This window comes from Phaseolus vulgaris, chromosome 3, assembly GCF_051622355.1.
Source record: "Phaseolus vulgaris cultivar YP4 chromosome 3, ASM5162235v1, whole genome shotgun sequence".
NCBI classification, from domain to species: domain Eukaryota; kingdom Viridiplantae; phylum Streptophyta; class Magnoliopsida; order Fabales; family Fabaceae; genus Phaseolus; species Phaseolus vulgaris.
Window position 1 is genome coordinate 9,209,187 of NC_143500.1, and position 21,788 is coordinate 9,230,974.

General features: G+C 31.9%; 1 protein-coding gene across 1 annotated transcript; it reads left to right on the forward strand.

Moving 5' to 3' along the window:
- Positions 1-4,811: 4,811 nt before the first annotated feature.
- LOC137805795 (peroxidase 41) lies at positions 4,812-6,104 on the forward strand. The gene has a single exon (XM_068605717.2). It carries the CDS (start codon positions 4,940-4,942, stop codon positions 5,930-5,932), a length of 993 nt encoding a protein of 330 aa, XP_068461818.1. The 5' UTR covers positions 4,812-4,939; the 3' UTR covers positions 5,933-6,104.
- Positions 6,105-21,788: the final 15,684 nt, after the last annotated feature.

Below are 21,788 nucleotides of genomic sequence, written 5' to 3' on the forward strand. Positions count from 1 at the left end.
TTTTCATATATGCTTTGTAAATAATATATACATATTTTATAAGATCACTATATGATTATTTTCAATATCTAAATTTTATGGTAAGATATTTTTATTTAGCAATCGATGTCTTTTTATGTGATAAATTTAGACACATCAACATCATCATTTCATAACGAGATTCATACAAATATGAAAAATAAAAAATCATACTTTTCATTTTTTTTTCTAGGATTTAGAGGATGTGAATGTACAAGAAATTTTTAATTGATGGAGATATTATCATTGGTGTCAATAGTGTTGGTGGTAGTGTTGGTGTCAGTAATGGTGATTTGGATGCATTGTGTAAAATTTTACTTGGACCCTTTCTGCCTAGAAGTGGTGTTAAAAGAAATTCAATTATACTATCTTGATTCAACATTCTTTTTCAACAAATTCTCCATGCAAGAGTTCATTTATGCATCTTTTATTATGGTCATATTTGAATTTCATGTCAAATTATAATTAAGGTTTATTTGCATTTGTATGTCTTTATCTAACTCTAGATCATAGAGTTAACTTTAATCATAACAACATTGATGATTGTATGTTACTTCTCCAATCACGACCTTAAAATAAAATTTCATGTATTTATCCATCTATCAAACATTTATAATGGATGAAGAGGTTAATGCAAGCATTCAAGTGAAATGTACTTCATCTCTTATGTTACATGTTGGAGTTCTTACAACTAAAAAGAGGGGATTAATCAAGTAAATTATAATCTTATTCTAATAAAATCTACTTTGCTTTGTTATGATAACTTCACTTTTTTATTTCAATTTTTATGAACTCATTATCATGAAAATGGAGTGAGAAACTTTATAAATTTTGAGGTTTCTCCTCTAAGTTATGTTGTTGTACCTGGTATATGTTTTACAACTATACAATCTTATTAAGTTGATATAGTTATAAATAATTTGACCTTCAATAATTTATTCCTAACAACTCATTAAACCTATATTAACTTCATAAGGAATACATGAGAGGAAGAACAAATATATATTGCTCACAATATAATGAAAAAATAGACCACAATATAGAATTATCATCACAATCGTTTAATTTAAGGAAATAAGTTCTAAGAAAATGGTCATTTGAGTGATAATGCACAGTAATACAATGGTACATTTTAATTTATTATTCGCTATATATTACCTCAAGAACCAACCACCTATAAGAGACAAAGACAGGGTGAGTATAAGCAAAAAAAATTATACATTTACTAATATTTTTTTGTTCATATTGAATCGATGTTTTTCTTTTAAACACTATGATACACCACACAAGTGTCAACAACCCACATCAATATGTTTATTAACATGTTAAGATCTTTTTCAAATACACACTAAGATCAACAATAATATATTGATTAGTCTAATCTTCAATAATCTTTAACGTTTAGATACATAGATCATCGTCATAATATGTATGGTCAATATCATTTTAAAGAGTTCCTTCAATAAAATATTTTTTATCCCATTAAAAAAAAAATTAACCAATCATATATATTCATCACATCTTTAGTGACACAAGTGTTAGGATACATTACAATATCATCATCTATGAATTGTTACTAATCCATATTTCTTTCACAAGTTTTAGCTTGACTATTATGGCATTGAGATGTGCTCAGGTTATTGTTAATGCTACCATTCCCTCTTGATTGTCATTTACCTTTATGTAGTTTTGCACATATGCTATAATTTTGTGGATTGTAATATTTTTCATGTCATTTTGTAGAAGAGTGGTACAAATATTTTTTTTAGAGTTACCTTATGTTGGGGTCAGATTGTTGCTTATTGCAATACCTAACATCTTTATGTATAGAATAGTGTATATGGGTTGGGGTACCCCATGTACCCCTTTATTTATAAATTTTTTTTGCTGATTAAAAAAAAATTCTTTCATAAAGGTTTGACCATGCAAGTGAAGAGAATAAGAGCAACAACGATGTACATGTTTATAAGGCGAATTCTCCTTGCACCTCCAACTTGTACAATCTAGTATATTATTGCAAATACAAATCGAATTCTACACATCGGTATGGTCATAAAAAATTGAACACCAGATTGTGCAATTCGGTATGCATATTCCAGATTTGGATATACATGTCGGATTATACAATCCGGTATGTTACTAGAAAATGAACACTGATTTGTTCAATCCAGGACCAACACAACTAGAAAAAAAAAACACAGAACTTCCAAAATTGGTGTCAGCATTCATATAAAAAAAGGGAAATTTTTCATCACTACAATGCTTCCTTCAACCCGCTTCAAGTCTCGCCTAGCACACTCGAAAAATGGAAGTTCTCTTGGACAACGAAGGTGTCGCCATTATGTAGAAAAATAGAGGTGTATTGGTTTAGAAAAAATAAGAAGTGAAGGGAGGTGTCGTCGATGGGATGTCAAGAAACAAATAGAAATTTTAAATTTTTAAAAAGAGCAAAAATGTAGTTTAACTTTAACGTATGGAGGTGCAGGGAGGATCAATGAAGGTGCAGAGAGAATTTGCATGTTTATAACATGGAAAGAGAAGTTCAAGTAACTACACAATATCGTCATGTCTTGCATTAGTATATTAGAGACCTACCTCATCAAAATTAGAACAAAAATCTAAATAAAAATAACTTGTTAGACAAATTCAGATTTTTAAATTTATTTAAACATCTTATTTATGAATATTAAATAACTTTTTATATTTCTTTTAGTTAAATAAAAGAAAACTTTCTCAATTTATTTTTTTACTTTTGTTTACATCATTACAAAAACTGAAAAATTATTGAAAAAAACCATTCCAATCATAATGAATTCAAATTATTTTACTTTTCAATATTTTAAAAAATAAGTTAAAAAGACATAAATCAATTCCAAAGTAAAATAAATTCAAAATTAATAAAAAATACACTTAAGAAGCCTTATGTGCATATACAACTTCAGTATTAAAAAAAGTTCTCACAATAGGACTTTGAATATTTGGAAAAAGAAGTTATGTGACTTTAAATATTTAAAATAGAAATTAAAAGATATCACTTCAACTATTTTTTAAAAAAATTATTAAGAATCATGTACTTCATCCACAAATTTTAAAGTTGAAGTTATAGAACACGTTTTTTTATATTAAAAGTAGAACAAATGTAATAAATAAAAGTCATGGATTAAAGCAAATTTCTTTATTTTCTTCATTATGATATTATGGTTTAAAGTAAGAGTTGTCCATTTTTAATAACTCTTTACGATTTCCTTATTTTCTTTATTATGAAATTATCTTTTAAAGGACGAGTTGTCCATTTTCAATAATTTTAAAAAAATTGATGCATTGTAATAAATTATTAAAAAAATTGCACTTTGCTGCTTTAACCTGAAATAAGTGGAACGTCAAATGTTTAGTTGCTGCAACTTAGACACTGTAAGGACAATGTAAGGATATTACTACTTAGACACTGCAACTCGATAAATTCTTCTGCCACCTTCCTAGAGTAATTTCTGGATTATGTAATTTGGACACATATTTGAAAAAAATTTCCGGATTATGTAATCCAGAAGTTAAAAAAGACTTCCGAATTATATAATTCAGAAACTAATCATGCATCTGAAAAAATACTTCCAGATTGTGTAATCCGGAAGTTGACTACAAATTTAAAAAAAGACTTCCAAATTACGTAATCCAGAATGTTACAGAGAGGTATTTTTGGAAATATGAAAATTTATGGGGTAAGAGAAAAATATATGGAGGTGCGGGAAGAAACAGCCCGCTACTTAAAACAGAAGAACAGCCCAAATTTAATTGGGTTGGCTGAATTTGTCAACTTGAGCCCTCAAACGTTGCTTTTTGGAGGCAATTCTTCTTCCACCACCATATTTTCTTCTCCACCTCTCTAAAATCTTTCAATTCCAGAATTATCTTTAAACAAAAAGCACCGGATTTGTTTTTTTTAGTTAGCCTTCCCAATTTTAGACTTTGTATTCTGAATTTTAAACTTTAAAAGATATTTTTTAGATTTGAAAATACCTTTTGAGCTATTGAATAATACAAATATATTTTGAATTCTAGAATTTGAAAGATATTTTTGAATGTATTTTTAATTTTAGAATTTATAATACATTCTCGAACTCAAAAAATACATTTTGATTTAAAATACAAAATTATATTTTGAATTCTAGAATTTAAAATTTTAAAATTAAAAAAAATAAAAATAAAAATGGATGTAAATGGAAAAGATGTAAAAAAAGATAAAGCTGTCATTTCTTGTAAAAATTAAATTTCCCCTTTTTTTTTATCTAAGTATCGAACCCAGCCCACTATCTCATGAGCAAGAAATTATGAAGCAGTTCCAAATCACTATGATTTTTATTAATCTTTAAATGATACTTTTTTTTTTCAAAATAGAAAAACTGAATTAAATATGGAACCGGTTTTGGTGGGAGCATGGTAAAATGGAAGAAAAGTTTACTTTGAAAGCGACACAATAAACTACACACATCTGATAGCCAATTATAATAATATAATAGTATTTTAAATTAAAAAATAAAATAAATATAATTAAAAGAATAATTTATTAGTGTTTAGAATGTATGTATTTTACTGTATGAGGTGTTAAAATATCACCACCAAAATGGAATTATTAGAGTTGAGTTAAGGGTGATAAAGAAAGTGAAAGTTGAGCATTGGTAAAGTATTGAATCTGCACCTCAAAAGGTATCTGGCTTAAAGGAGGATCATTAACAAGACTAACTAAAAGTAGGCATCACCTCCCTCTTAATTCTCACTTCCACAATTCAACCCACCAATGCAGTCCATTCCTTCAACTTTAGGTTAGCTTCTTCATACAACCAATTCCCCAACATGCAAACAAACCAAACCAAGCATTAGGTTATTTGCTTTGAAAACTCTAGCTTCACACTAATACCACAAAAACATGACTTACACCAACCCCATCACCCTTTTCCTCTTCCTCTCTCTCTCATTCCTCCCCTCCATGCAAACCAAGCTCACTCCCGACTACTACCAAAAAACCTGCCCCAAATTCCCCGACACCGTCCGGAGAATCGTTAACGAAAAGCAGCACAACACGCCATCCACGGCCGCCGCCACGCTCCGCCTCCTCTTTCACGACTGCATGGTGGGCGGCTGCGACGCCTCCATCCTCGTCACCTCCAACTCCTACAACAAGGCCGAGCGCGACCACGCCGTCAACCTCCCCCTCTCCGGCGACGGCTTCGACGCCGTCTCGCGTGTAAAGAACTCCCTCGAGCTCGAGTGCCCCGGCGTCGTCTCCTGCGCTGACATCCTCGCCGCCGCTGCCCGCGAACTGGTGATCAACTCCGGCGGCCCCTCCTTCACGATCCAGTTCGGGCGAAAAGACTCCCTCGAATCCAAAGAATCGAGCTCCGCAAACCAATTCCCATTACCGAACATGACTATCTCCCAAGTGATCCCCCTCTTCGCCAAAAAAGGATTCTCCGTCCAGGAAATGGTGGCCCTGGTCGGCGCGCACACCATAGGGATGTCCCACTGCGACCAGTTCGCCAACAGGCTCTTCAAGTTCAGCAAAACTTCCGAAACCGACCCCGAGTATAACCCCGAGTACGCGGCGGGGCTGAGGAAGCTCTGCGAGAACTACATGAAGGACTCTTCCATGGCGGCTTACAACGACGTGATAACTCCGGTGAAGTTCGACAACATGTATTTCAAGAACTTGCGGAGAGGGTTGGGGTTGCTGGCCACCGACACTGCCATGTCCAAGGATCCGAGGACGAAGCCCTTCGTTGACACCTACGCCAATGATGAAGCGAAGTTCTTCCAGGACTTCGCACGTGCCATCGAAAAGCTCAGCATCTTGGACGTTAAGACCGGAAAGGAAGGGGAGGTGCGGAGCAGGTGTGATTCCTTCAACACGCTTCCTATGTGATCATCACACATTCTTTCTCTCTATCTTTCTGCACATTCACTCTTCCTAACTTCATTACTTCACACTGTATTTCCTCTCAACAAATATGTATATACCATCTCTCATTTTGTATATTTTAAACTCAATTTGAGTTCAAACATATTTTTATACAATTTTCATTTTTATCCACATACTCCCATTGATAGTGTCCTTGTTTCCAGTGGTGGTCTCCCATTATCTTTCATCTTTTTGGATCCATACTGCGTATTCTTTTTGTTCTGCATAACATCCTTTCTTTCCAATATTCATTCACAATGATCATGTCATTGGGCATGATTGAGGAGGGACTTTTGTCCTTCTGTAGTGCCCATTGGTGAACTTAGACTTTTGTCCTTCTGTTTATGATTCCTTGCAAGATGATGTTTTGATTGTTTCCATGAAAGAAAGGATATCTAATGTATAGCGAGCGACAAACTCAAAATATAAACAGAAACCTTTTAATAGATTATTAATTGGGACTTTCTAATTCTTCTAAACTTGGATCAAATGCGTATCAATGACGTATAATTTTTTTTATTGTTACGTTTATTTATATGATTCTAATAAATCATGTTACTGTATATACATTATTAAATATATATTAATTTTTTGTACGACTTAGTTTTATTAATTATATCATTTTAGAGTCTCGATATTTTGACACCCTCTGCACATGACACACATTTGACGTGGTGGATGCGACAATGATGTGACAGAGTGAGATTGTGCGCAAATGAACAGCGCAAACTTCAAAATATGGTAAAAAAAAATATATTACATCGGTTCTTTGAAACAACCGGTGTAATATATATTTTTTTACTCAGAATGACCCATATTACATCGGTTAAGTCATCTAACCGATGTAATATATGATCCATATTCAAAAAAATTAATTTTTTTTTCATAAAGAGTGGATGGGTCATAACCGTTACATAGGTAACCACTTACAGACACACAGGTAACCAGTTTTGCATGTGCCAGAATTTGTTGTTGGGTAACCAACTCTGGTAGGGTTATTACATTGGTCGCTACAAGAAAATGAGGATTTAGCTGCCAAATATTTGCGTTGGCCAACTGTGGACGCAAATATCGTCGGCCAAACATACAGAAAACCCACACAAATTTAATTTTGACGCAAAACCGATGCATCTACGGATTTATTTATTATTTTTTTAAAAAAACCATTTTGCATTGGCCACAGCCCACACATAGTTTAATATATGCGTCGGCCACAACCCATGCATGTTTATATTTTAAGTTTTTAAAATTTATTTATTTAAATTTATTTAATGTATAACATTATAAGAAGTATTTTAATATTTAATTCTTTATTGTATTTATTTTAAAATTATTTTTTAATATTATAATAAATTATTTAATTTTTAAATTTTAAATTTTTAATATAAGTTAGTTAAATTAAATTTATTAAATTAATTAAGTGTTTGATTTAAAATTAATTGAGTAAAAGAAAAGACGTATTTAAATTATTTAAATGTTATATAAAATATTTTATTATTTTAAAGATTATTTATTTTAAACTTATTTGATTTATATATTGTCATAAATATTTTATTTTTGAAATTATGACATAAATTAGTTAAATTAAATTTATTAAATTGATGAAGTGTTTAATTTTGAAATTATTTAAAAAAGTTATCTTAAAAAGTTTATAAAGATTTGAAAACAGGTAGAAAAATAATAATTGAGTAAAAAATAGAAAAAAATGTGTATTTAAATTTTGTAAATATTATATTAAATATACATAAATTTAAGAATATAAATTCAAGATGAAGTAATTAATTAATGCAAAATGTAATGAATGTATTTAAAAATATAGAATCAATTTTATGTAAAAATGTTTTATTTGTTTTAAGAAAAAAAAGTTAGATAAAACTTTTGATTAGTAACTTAAATAAATTTAAATGTTATATGTGTGCAATGGATGAATGAACTAGGAATTTTGTTTTGATATCATTGTAATTTTAAAGATGTTACTTATCATAAATGAAGCATAAAATCATCTTAAAGAATTAGCGAAAATGTATATGATACAAACATATTAAGACTAAGTGCGTGAGTAAGTAACTTATTCTTAATTGTTAGATTGCTACAATATCCAAAGTGTTCCAAAGTTGACTACATGCTCTATAAATGTCATTGTTATAGTTACTGAGTATGATCTCGAAAAGAAATTGATGTTTTCCAATTGAAGCACATAATAATGTAGTAAGTTTTAAGTGACGAGATGACACATATGCAATATTCCTTATAACATACACAGTTTCCCAATTTACTAAATAATAGGTCTTTGACATACTAATTTTAGTAGACTTAGTTCTTAATAAATGTAACATAAATAAGTAAATTTCAACTGGGTGTGTGTGATATAGAATGAACTTAAAATCATGGAATAGAGTTCATGATTACATTTTGGATTATAAGTTAATAACCCTAGTCCATTGTCAAGGAAAGAGTTGAACTAAGAAGTTTAAAGATTGAAAGAGAATATCATAAGCAATTTGAGAAATATGAGTAATTTCGTGATAGTATATATAATTAACTTAGAATCATGGAATATAGTTGATTATTAGATTTTGGATTATAAGTTAGAAGGGATGATGAGGGTATCATGAGCAATTTCAATAATACGGTTCATTGATATTTGTGGTAGTAGATGTTATGTCACATACAAATTATACTTAATTTAGTTTTTGTATAAATTAAATTTGTTTATTGTTGTATAAATTAAATAAAGTTTTTTTTACAAATTAAATTAATTTTATGTTGTAGAAATTAAATTAATTATTTTGTATAAATTAAAGTAAATTTTTATTGTATAAATTAAATTAAATATTTTTGTATAAATTAAATTAATTTTTTATTGTATAAATTAAATTAAATTGTTTTTTATAAATTAATTTTTTTTTCGTTGTATAATGAAATTAAATTTCTGTATACATTAAATTAAATATTTTTGTTATATAAAAAAAGTTTTAATTTATTTTTAAAATTTAGAATTCGATTTTTAATTTAGTTTTTGTATAAATTAATTTTTTTTATTGTTGTATAAATTAAATAAATTTTTATTTATAAATTAAATTAATTTTGTGTTGTAGAAATTAAATTAAATTGTTTTGTATAAATTAAAGTAAATATTTATTGTATAAATTAAATTAAATATTTTCGTATAAATTAAATTAATTTTTTATTGTATAAATTAAATTAATTTTTTTTATAAATTAAAAAAAGTTTTTGTTGTATAATGAAATTAAATTTTTTTATACATTAAATAAATTTTTTTTGTTATATAAAAAAAGTTTTAATTTATTTTTTAAATTTTTATTTTGATTTTTAATTTAGTTAAAATTAAATATTTTAAAGTATGCGTACTGGGACAATATATAAAAATTTATGTGTCCCCGCTTTCCCAACACACAGAGAAGTTGTCCCAAATTTGAAAACCTAAATTTTTCGCCCTTCTTCAGCTATGCTCCGCGGCCGTCACTGCTCCGTCAACGCCTCTGCCTCACCGCCTCCTCCGTGTGCCTCCGCGTGCCTATGCGTCACCGCCTGTGAAGCTCAGATACGACCAAAATCAAGCCGTTTGCGCTTCCGACACGCCAGCGACATGGATACGCGGCGGGTGCGTTGGGCCAGATACGACCTTCTTCCAGGACACGTCGGAGGAGACACGGTCCACTCCTTGGACACGCCGGAGGGACGCGGTTCACTCTGTAAAAACCCTTATTTCACAGAAAATCTTAACTAAAATCTCAATTAAAACTCTTATTTCATAGAAAATCTTAACTAAAACTCAAATAAAACTCTTATTTCACAGAAAATCTTAATTAAAATCTCAAATAAAACTCTTATTTCACAGAAAATCTTAACTAAAATCTCAAATAAAATCATAAAATCTTAAACAAATCATTTAAATAAAAATATATATAAAAATCTCAAGAAAATCCAGAAATAAAAAAGGAAATAGTTTATACATAGCCGTGTCCCGTGTCCTATAATTTTCAATTTAGCCGTATTTCTGTGTTCGTGTCTGTGTCGTATCCGTACCCGTATTCGTGTCTGGGCTTCATAGGTCACCGCCTCCTCCCCTGCCTTCGTGTGCCTCCGCCTCCTCCGCATAACTAACCCTAACCTCCTCCGCGTCACTCCATTTAAAGGTTCAGAGTTTTCTGATTTTTTATTTGGATTATTGAGCTGGTATATTGGTTGTTGGTATATTGATTGAATAATATTTACAATTATTGAGTTGTGAATGATATATTGGTTGCTGGTATATTGGTTGTTGGTATATTGGTTGAATAATATTTACAATTATTGAGCTGTGAATGGTATATTGGTTGCTGGCATATTGATTATTGAGTTGTGAATGTTATGTTGTTATGTTACCTGAATAATATTTACAATTAGGCCAGAAAGGATGAAAAGAATGCCTATAGGAAGAATAACAATAGTAGCTGGGAACGCCATAGTTTCCCTCTTACAGAGAAAAGAATGAATGTAAATCGATAATAGACTCCATAAATATGAAAAGAATGAATGTAAATTGATAATAGACTCCAAAAATATATATGGCAACTGCACCAATTTCAAGTAAACTTTGTAATTTACATAGAAAATAATTGAATTATAACACGAAAATGTAGATTAGTTCCTTTCGTAGAATAAAGTTTATTTAGTGATGTGGGGGTGTTTAAATGAAATAAGGGATGCAAAAAGTATAAAATAAAGACAGCAAATTGGGCCAAAAAATTAGAAAAAGTGACAAAAATGCTTCCAATAGCACAACTCAATTCGATCATGAGTATGATCCAGAGCAAGATGATCAACCTGTTCCTTAAAGTGCATCATATACTGTAAGTTTAACTATTTGACATTTTTATTATATACTAAGTATTTTAATTATTTCATTTATTTATTTATATTGTTTATATTTTTTTTTACAGGTTTATTACATCACTATGGGATTCATTTTGGTACTTTTAGTTAAATTTGTAAAGTACAATTTTAATTGTAATATTTTTTTAAGTATTCATATCATTTTGAATATTTGAATGGATCAAAGACTTTGTTTAACTATTTGTATTATTTTTGTACTTTGGATGTGTTTGTGGATGTATTGTGAATGATAGTAATTTGTCTGAATGTGATTTGGTTGATATTTATTTTTTACAGGTAAACTGGCTAGAAAAAATAAATAAATTGTTTTTTTTTCTTCCCTTTATGCATCGGTCTTTGGCCCACGCAAGTGTTTTTTTTTTAATATGCGTCGGCTTTTGCATGGGCTAGGCCCACGCAAACTCTGATATATATATATATATATATATATATATATATATATATTCATTTTCGTCGGCGAAACCCGACGCATAGCCATTTTGCGTGGGCTTGGCCCACGCAACGTGCGTCCAACTTGCTGGCCCACGCTAATTTCCATCTGCTTCCAAGGTTTTTTCGTCGGATCTGTAGCCTACGAAAATCCGGCGCATATGCATCCGTTTTTGGCATTTGGCGTCCATTTTTGGCCCACGCTAAATCCTTGTTTTCTTGTAGTGGGTTAAGCTATCTAACCGATGTAATATATGATTTTTACATCGGTTAAGTCATCTAACCGATGTAATATATGGTTTTTATTAAAAAAAAAGTTGAGTTTTTTTCATGAAGAGTGGGTGACCATAAATGTCACATAGGTAACCACTTACAGACACACGAGTAACAAGTTTTGCGTGAGCCAGTATATGTGGAGGAACCTGTGGCTTGGTAGTTTTAGTAGGGTTATTACACCGGTTAAGCCATCTAACCGATGTAATATATGGTTCTTATTAAAAAAATATTGAATTTTTTTTTTCATGAAGAGTGGGTTGCCATAAACGTCACATAAGTAACCACTTACAGACACACGGGTAACCAGTTTTGCGTGCGTCACATAAGTAACCACTTACAGACGCACGGGTAACCAATTTTGCGTGTGCTACGGGTCATATATTATAATATAAAGCCAGTGTCACATCCTCACCAAATGTCACGTCTGCATCGTCAATTAATATCACACAAACGGTATGAAATCTGTGTTAGTGACAGAGGGTGTTAATAAAACATTTTTTATCATTTTATTTAAACATGTCGGTTGGTTATTACTAGATATCACCATATCACCCGAAGTCATTTCAATACCTACCGGTACATAGTGTAATGAGAGTGACTCAAAGGGAACAAGTTCTTTATATGCTTCTCATTCTCATTGTTTATGATGCTGAGGCAGGTCTTTTGTGAGAGAGGTTAGAAAAGAAAAGAATTTAAAAATTCAAAGCTACAAATAAAGAGTTTGGTAGGAAAATGGTATTCAGGTATGATTGCTTGAGCCCCAAAACAGAGAAACAGTGTGAAAGAATGAAAACAACAGTTTTGGTGGCAATGAAGCCTTAGATCGTAGTCCCTAGTGTCTAACAAAGGTTTATGGACTACATCCCCTAGGAAGGGTAGCATAATCTGTCTTAGCTGAAATCAATCATGTTATGTTGGATAATAGCTGAAATAATTTTTCTTATGAAAATAGCAGTGATGGAAATAGTATAGAAAAAGTATCACTTCTTTTATAAATCAGGATTATCTTTTAACTGTGTCTCTTAACTTTTAATTCAACCTTAGACATGATTTTATTTTTAATCATAGATCATGAAGCTGAACACAATGTTGTCCACTATATTTGTAGCTTTGTGGCCCTTTTGGAATAATTATTTTAAGTATGCAGCACAGGACTTTATTCACAATACTAAACATATAAAGCTACTAAAAGTTCGTGGTTGTTTTGGAATATACATTAGTGCATAAAAGTTTAATAGATGCAACCCACTTAGGACTTTATTCACAACAGGAAAACATTCAAAGCTAGTCTAAATAAAGTAAATATCATAAAAAAAAACACTCAGTTCAAGTAAAAAAAAAAATAAAAAAATAGTGAACCTTCATTTTCTTGTTGTGATCCATTAATCCTTGAACAAAAATTCCATTTTATTAAAATTATATAAAAAATCATGTTACAAAAAATATCTAAGAGGAAGTAAGCTTTTGAAAAGAATTAAAATAAATAATCTCCCTCATTCTTGTTTTTTATCGGCAAAATAAAATAAAATAATATGAATCATTTTAGAGGTAATCCAACTCTTATACAAATCGGAAAAGAACTTCTAATCCTCCTCCTAGAACACTTTAACAATCTACCAACAGCAAACAAAACACCAACAAAACCCAAGCCACAACAAAAAGCCTAAACAGCCACTCAACAAACATTACTAAATCAACCTCATACAAACCAATGGATCCCATCAGTCATAATAAGAAAACAAAAAAAAGGTTGAAGATACCTTGGAAGTTACTCATGACCAAACCTTTAATTGTTTTGAACATTTCTGAAACATCAACCACACCACCTTTAAAAAGAAAATTATTCTTATGCTTCCAAATCTAACTTACAACAGCAATCCAAATCGCTCCCCAAACAGCATTAACAAATTCAGATGCACCACCCATCTTAAACTGTAAAAAGTGATTACAAGAGTCATTGTAATCCACAAACGCCACACCAAGTCAAGCATAACACTAACTCTAAAAAAGTCAATCTATTCTGCACTCAAAAAACAAATGGCGACAAGACTCCTTTACCTTCCCACAAATTACATTGTTGGCTTTCGACCACAACCCCTCAGCCTTTCCAAATTAGTCCTAGTAGCAATCTTATTTGCCAACACCTTCTAGTAGTGACATGGGCTGAAGGCAAAGCTTTACACCTCCAAAACTTATCGTACACAGGTAGAAAATCCCCCTCTAAGTCCCCTCTTAAAAAATCATAAGTAGACTTAATCGAGTATAGCTAAAAAAACTCCCCATCCTTCCACACCCAGCTATCCTCCTTTTCAAAGTCAAACCTCAGCCCTTGAAGCACCTGTAAAAGTTGACTCTCCTGTAAATTTTCCCATTTAAAAAGTCTCCTTCTCCAAGCTAAATGCCACACCCAAACACTGTTAATCCAACCCCCAAACTCAGCCAACTTAGACACTTTGGCAGTGCTCAAGGAAAACAACCTCGGGAAAACACTAGTCAGAACACCGCAACCCGCCCAATTATCCTCCCAGAAACTAATTTCCTTCCCATTACCAATCTTCCACTTGAAAGCACCTTAAAAGTTCCTTCCCCAGTCCTCCAACCCTCAAACCTCATTCAAGTCTTTCCACCAAAGAGAGTCCTTATTTTTTTTTCCCGCACTCTTTCAGACTCCTCCAACCACCATATTTCGATTCAAGAATCTCCTTCCAAAGTTCGCCCTTATCCATCCCCAACCGCCAAATCCATTTTCCTAGTAAAGCCACATTGAAAACCCTTAAATCTAGGATTCCAAGATCGCCTGCCTCACAGGGCTCGCAAATCTTTTTCCAAGATGTCCAAGCAATCTTCCTCCTAACCCCCACCCCATAAGAAATTTCTATGTATTCTCACAATCTTGTTTATCACCACGAAAGGCATTTTGTATAAAGACATGTAAAATAGCGGAATAGAAGAAAGGACAAACTTAATAAGACAAATCCTTCTGGCCATTGACAAATACCTACCTTTCCACCGGCTCAATCTAGTCTTCAATCTACCAACATACCCAAGTAAATAAAAGGATTTGCCATCACATCACAATTAAGAATAGTCGTGAACTGCTAAATCGATACCTGATCAATCCCCAACCCATCAATCATACTCTTCAAGAAATTCACCTTAAGCCCAGAAGACAGTTTAAAACAATTCAAAGCCATCTTAATGTTGAAAACACTTTTAATATTAGTTTCACAAAAGAATAAGGTATCATTTGCATATTGTAACATGTTTACCTTAACATTCTTAACCCCGATCTCCAAACTATCGATCAAATTCTTCTCAACAGCCATCCTAGACACACTTGCCAGACCTTCAGCCCCAATAAGAAACAAAAATGGTGCTAACAGATCCCCTTGGCGAAGCCCCCTCATCGGAAAAAAACTCCTTTGTTGAACTTCCATTCACAAGCACTGAAACCGAAGCTAATTCTAAGCAACACTTAATCCATTGAATTCTTTATTCACAAAAGCCTACCCTTTCTAACATATAATAAATAAACTCCTAACTTATAAATCCATAAGCCTTCTCATAATCAACTTTAAAGAATACAACTTTTCTTCTTCCTCTTCATCTCCTCTAAAACTTCATTGGCCACTAGCACATTATCCATCAAACCCCTCCCTTCCAAAAAAGCAGATTGTTTGACATCGATAACTTTATTAATCACCTTTTCAATCTAAGAGATAAAACTTTTGAAATTATTTTATATAAGCATCTAACCAGCGAAATAGGTCTAAACTCACCACGCTACTGAGGATTATCAACTTTAGGAATCAAGCATAAGAACGAAGCATTTGTCCCGCTAGGCCACCGACCACTGACTGCAAAATCGTGCATTGTCACCACAACATCCATTTTAATGAATTCCTATCTAAATTTAATAAAATCAAAATTAAAACCATATGTGTCAGGACTCTTGGAACTGTTTCAACTCCAAACTGCCTCCTTTATTTTTTCTTTGGAAAAATCGCCAACCAACATCTCATTGTCTTCCCCAGAGATAGTGTTGAAACTAACATTGCCCAACCTGGTCTAAAAAGCTTCTTTCCCGATAAATCTAAACTTGAAAAAATATCTGACCTTATCTTTAACCTCTTCCATATCAACACACCATTGACCATTCTCTAAAATACCGTGTAGCTCATTCCTTGCCCCCCTCCATTTTACTGTTGAGTGAAAATTTTTTGTGTTAAGATCACCATATTTCAACCACTTTTGTCTAGCTTTCTGATGCATAACTGTTTCTTGTTTAAACAGATTCCTACTATAATCTGCTAACAAACGCCTTGTTTCCTCCCTTCTGGACTCATCTAACTCATTTTCATCATCTCTTACATCCAACTCGACAATTCTCTTCTGCATTTCTTCACCAACTCGATTAACATTCCCAAAAACTTCTTTGTTCCATACTTTTAAATATGCTTTAAGTTTTTTCAACTTTTCTTTGAAAACGTGCATTCATCCTCTTTGCACCTCATAACTAGACCATTTAGCTTAAGAAATCTTTGTACCTGTTATCGCTTTGCCAAACATCTAGACTCCTAAATGGTTTCGAGCCCCAGTCCACACACATGTCTTTTAACACAACAATGCAATGGTTAGATATAACTCTACTTAAAACAAATTGTTTACTTTGTAGCCAAACTTCAAGCCATTCCTTGGACACAAGAACCCTGTCAATCCTACTCTTCACTAACCCATTCAGTTTATACCATGTAAACTTTCTGCCAACCATCGAGATATCTACTAACTTAGATTTTTCTATGAAGGCATTAAACATGTTTATTTCTCTACTGTAATCGGACATTGAGATCAAGCTCTTCCTCTCCTCTTATCTTCTAATAGAGTTAAAATTTTCAATAACACATCAGGCCTTAGAGATTTGATTCTTCTTATACTCACTGATCTCCTCCTAAATCAACTTCTTTTCCTTTAAAGAACATGAACAATAAACATTTGTGGAGATAAGCCACACTTCCCATTTGAGATTCTTAACTAAACCACTAATTTTTTCTCTCGGTATAGATAAATATATACATAATTGTTGCTTCAAATGATAGTATGTGTTAGGAGTGTCGTATTGGTTTACAAATAAATTTAACCAATAATAAAAATAATTTAAAACACAAATGTTAACTGGTTTAACCAAAGTACAAATAATAAATTTTGCAATCCTATACTAGGCTTATTTCTATTATTTCAAGTAGTCTTATGACGAATATGAAAGTCATTTATATAGGGTTTGAAAAAAAATTAAACTAACTACTGAAAAAGTGAGATATTGGTGATAACTAGTATCTCAACATCCTCACCTTAAGCTGGATGATGTATATTCATCATACCAAACTTGCTCACAATTTCTGAAAAGTAACCCGATGTAGGGTTTTTGTAAACATATTTGTTAGTTGGTCAAGTGATCAAATAGGCAGTAGATGTAGGAGTTTATTTGTATTTTCTCAGGAATCACATAACAGTCTATGTCAATATGTTTCGTTCTTTCATGGAAGCTAGGATTCTGAGTGATATGGTGAGCTAATTGATTATCACAATAGAGAGTAGTAGGGTCAGAAGGTTGTACATAAAGATCTTGAAGAATATATTTAATCCTTTGTAGTTCACAAACAGTAGTCACGAGTGCTCTGTATTATGGTTTTGAGGAAGATCAAGAAACAATGTTTTGTTTCTTTGTTTTCCAAGAGATAAGATAGAAGCCTAGGAAAAGGCTATATCCAGTGGTAGAACATCTTGTGTTAAGACAAGAAGCCCAATCCGAGTCAATGAAGGGTTTAATGTGCACTTCAAACTCACTGTTAAAAAACAATCCATGTGTGGGATTGGCTTCGATGTAACGTACAACATGTTGCACAACTTGTAGATGATGAGTTGTGGATTCTCAAACAAATTGGCTGAGAATTTGAACATCAAAGGTTATGTATGGTTTAGTGTTGGTGATGTGAGTTGATTTTAGGATTGCACATTTTACGATGGAACTTTGTTTATGAGTTTTTGTTTTAGGCATAATATGGTGAGAAACCCAAAGAAGATTCTCATTGGACACGAACTTAAACCAAGTGGTTAAGTAAGTGTGAAGGTTCACTTCTAGAGGACAAAAAGAAAACACAATTATATGGTGTTGATGAGGAATAGGTGCAAAATTAAAGAGCATATAAAGGAAAGAAAGAAGGTTGAAACTGAATAGAAAAATGAACACAAGAACATAAAGGAATGGAAAAATAAAAGATGAAAGGAAAGAAAAGCTTAGGATGATGAAGGTGTGGTCACACCACTTGGAGGAGGAGAAGACTCCAAGATGAGTGGTGAAGAGCTGCCACTTGAAGTGTGATGACTTTTTACGGCAAGTACACCACGTTGTCAAAAGTAATAATTGTCCCTAAGGACGGATATCGATCCCACAAGAAATAGTGAATTATCGGGTACAATAAGCGCTAAATATAAAACAAAACAACTGAAAGAGTGTTGACGTGATTGTGTTGGTAATGATCAATAAGAAAACAAACAAAGAATTAGTTGCTTCAAGTTGGAAAAATAGGGATTAGGTTTCATCTTTCTTACTCTCATGTATTTTGATTAACATGTTAATATTAAGTTCTTTGATTAAAATTGATGCCCGTATAAAAGTCATTTATATCGATTCCTCGCATATAAAATCCTTAAGAATGTTCCCTTATTATCGATCACTCACATAATTATAAGAACAACTTAGAATCAAGCTCAGACGTTAATGGCAATTAACATTTCAAGTCTATTTCTAACACTCAAATATGTTAAGTATTATTGTTTAGATAAGAACTCTAAAAATACTTTCAAATCATATTTAAGATTCTCAATTTGTCACAGAAATTTAGAAATAAAACAACAATACCAATAATCAATCAAGAACATAATATTATATCATATTAAATATGACTTCAATACATAAAAGTTAGAGCAGATTACTCCCAATCTCAAAGGGTAGAATTAACCATGCATACTTTTAGCACCTTCCATTCTCCCAATTGGGTTACAATTCACTCTATGGTGTTTTCCTTTCAGTATGGTACCTAGGGTTGAGCCTCTAGCCCCCTATTTAACCTAATTTTCTAGGGTTAGGTCGTTTCCTACGTCACGCTGATGGGCTAAGTGATAAAAGATTAAAAAAAACAATCTGTTTGACGCATTCTCGCTTGAGCAAGAAAGGCGTTGATTTTCGAAAACAGTCCTTGACATTCTCACTCAAGCGAGATACTTCTGTTGCAAAATTGGCTTTTTCGGCGCTTTTCTCCATTCTGATACCTTCCAACTTTCTCTTTTTAGCTCAAATCATTTCCCTTTACTCCAAATCTTCAATCCTCCCTAGAAACCTGCAATTGACACCAAAATTGGGAATGAAATCCTCTTATTTCAATAAAGATCATACAAAATGTATAAATTCATAAATTAAGAATTATTTTATATGTAAATTAGCAATAAATCCTCATAAATGCCTATATTTTAATATGAAATATTACTGAAATTAGGCACTTATCAAAGTGTAGAGCACTGAAGATAAGACCCAAATTCTAAGAGACTCGGCTCACTAAACACTTTGATAGAGTTATTTTTCTATTCAAAATTCAATGTGTCAAATACATGAGACAAGATACTCTATTTATAGGAGAAAGTGTCTTGAATAGAAAGATATTGTGAGAAACCTTCTAGAAGGTAGGTCAAAGTGGAGTGTGATAGTTTTCGTTTTGCTGTCAAATTAAAATTAGTCCAGCGTAGACTTGTCTAACGCTAGAGAGATAATAGTATAGAAGTGGTCAAATAACCTCAAGTCGTCTCCCAACGAATCTAATAGTGAAACATGTAAATCAGTGTTTAGAATCTATCTGTAAGCAAGAAAAGTTAGCAATACCAATAAAGATAATAGGGGGTTGAGATAGTTGTGCAGAAAATATAAAAGAGATTAAAATAGCAACTAAAAAGCGGTTGATCCCCAATTTTTTCCACCATTGAATTCTTCATAGGTTCTTTAAAGATTATTCCTTTCTCAATCCTCCAATAGAGCTAAATCAGATTGAACATGCGCCAATCTAATTCAACTGAAACTCACCAGTAAAGCATGCGTCTACTGGTTTAATCAGTACCCACTTTGTTCCATGCGTATACTCATGGGAATGCTTATCTCCTCTATCTTGAATCATGCGCCCAAAAAATTAATTAGAACAATGTGAACTAACTAAGAAACCAAAGTTTAAGATAAGCAAGACTTTCAATCATGCGTTCAAGTACAATCTCTCACAAAATCCAGTTTTCCAAGAGATTAGACTATTAAAACAACTGCTATAGAGAATTAAAAATCAAAACTATTGACCAAAACCTCATAACTCCATGGGAAATTGCAAAGGAAACAACAAAAAAAGTTTAGTCTTCCATACAGAGGATAAACAAAAGAATTACAAATAAGAAAAGAAACTAAGAAAACCCTATGAAGCTCCCTTTTTCTCCTTGATGTTTGTGTCCTTTTATAGGTTTTTCTGCTCCAATGATCTTGGGAAAATATTGTAGTTTAGATTTTGTTAACAATTTTCAACTTTCCATAATTCTTGTATTTTGCAGAAGATTTGCTTCCAATTTTGTTTATGAGATATTGTAGCTTTTCTTTCCTCTTTTTGCTCCTCAGAATTTGTTTTTTGTTTCTATTCAATAAGCAACTTGAAATTTTCCATATTTGGCCCATTTACTCTAAAAACACAAAATTAACAAAAATAATAGTTAAGGCCCAAATAAACCCAATTATATGAATACTAATTAAAGCAATGGATTTATTTATTATTATAGTCCAATAATCTGTGATGAAAGATATTGAGTGTGAATAAATATATGCTCATCAGAGTGTCTCCCAAGCTAGTCTACACCTTCTAGAAACTAGGTTAAGGGACGATTTCGGAAATGGTTTCTAGAAGCTAGGATTTTTTTGGTGACTTTGGCACAAACCCAATATTATACTAAGTACACCCTAATCTAGTTTGTTATTCTATTTGGAACCCCTAGAGTGAGCCAAATTTATTTTACATAAACTTGTCTTGTGAAAAGACTAGAAGGAAGAATAACTTATATTCTGGTCCATGTTTGGTTCTTCTTCTGCTTAGGCATTTTTTAGGCCTGGTGGGGTCTGTTCTTGTATATTGAGATGATTGACCTAGTTGTGAAGTGTTTGTTGTATCCTTGGTCATCTACCTTTTGAGTTGTGTTGTATCAGTTGGTAAGGCATATGAGTTTGCCAATGAGTCTTCTATAGGGATTGAGATTTTGAAGTTTATCTCTAGTTTCAAAAATAAGCTTGGTGTTAGACATAAGAGGAGTAAAACAAGGTTTACTTCCTAGCATTCTAGTTTCTTCCAATATGTCAAGGGCATATTTTCGTTGACATATATGAATTCCTTTTTTAGATTTTGCAATCCTAAGACCCAAGAAGTATTTTAGTTCATCAACATTTTTTTTATCTTAAAATATTCATTTAGGAATTTTTGTATTCTCCCAATTCCTTGTAAGGAATCTTCTGCAAAAAAATAATATCATCTACATAAATAAGTAAAGCAGTGAGAGAATTTTCACTTTTTCTAGTAAAAAGAGAATAATTAGACTTTGATTGAGAAAAACCAAAATTATTAAGGAAAGAGGATAGCTTAGCAAACCACTGTTTATTGACTTGTTTTAAACCATATAGGGACTTTGTAAGTTTACAAACTTGGTTTTGTCTTTCAGTTATTAGCCCTAGATGTGGTATCATATATATACTTCTTCATCAAGATCTCATTGACAAAAAAAATGTGATTTCTAGAACTATATAATCTTTTATCAGTGTCATCAAAATTTATATTGTCATTATTTAAACATTCTAGTAAAAAGTTAGAACTGTTTTCAGTATTAATTATGGTTATTATTAGAAATATCATCAGAATTTTTAGAAGGGAAGATATTTTGATAAAAAAAATAACATTTCGGTTGATACAAATTTTCCTATTTTTAGTATCTAGTAAAACATACCCTTTTATTCCTAATTTGTATTCAAGAAAAACACACTTTTTAGACCCTGGTTCAAGTTTAGTACAATTATTTTCAAGGCTGAAAGCAAAATAGAGAGATCCAAAGGTTTTTAAATCGAGATAAATAGGAGGTATTTTATACACAAGAT

Excerpts from the sequence above, each read along its gene's own strand:
- LOC137805795 (XM_068605717.2), top strand. The coding sequence starts at position 4,940 with ATGACTTACACCAACCCCATCACCCTTTTCCTCTTCCTCTCTCTCTCA.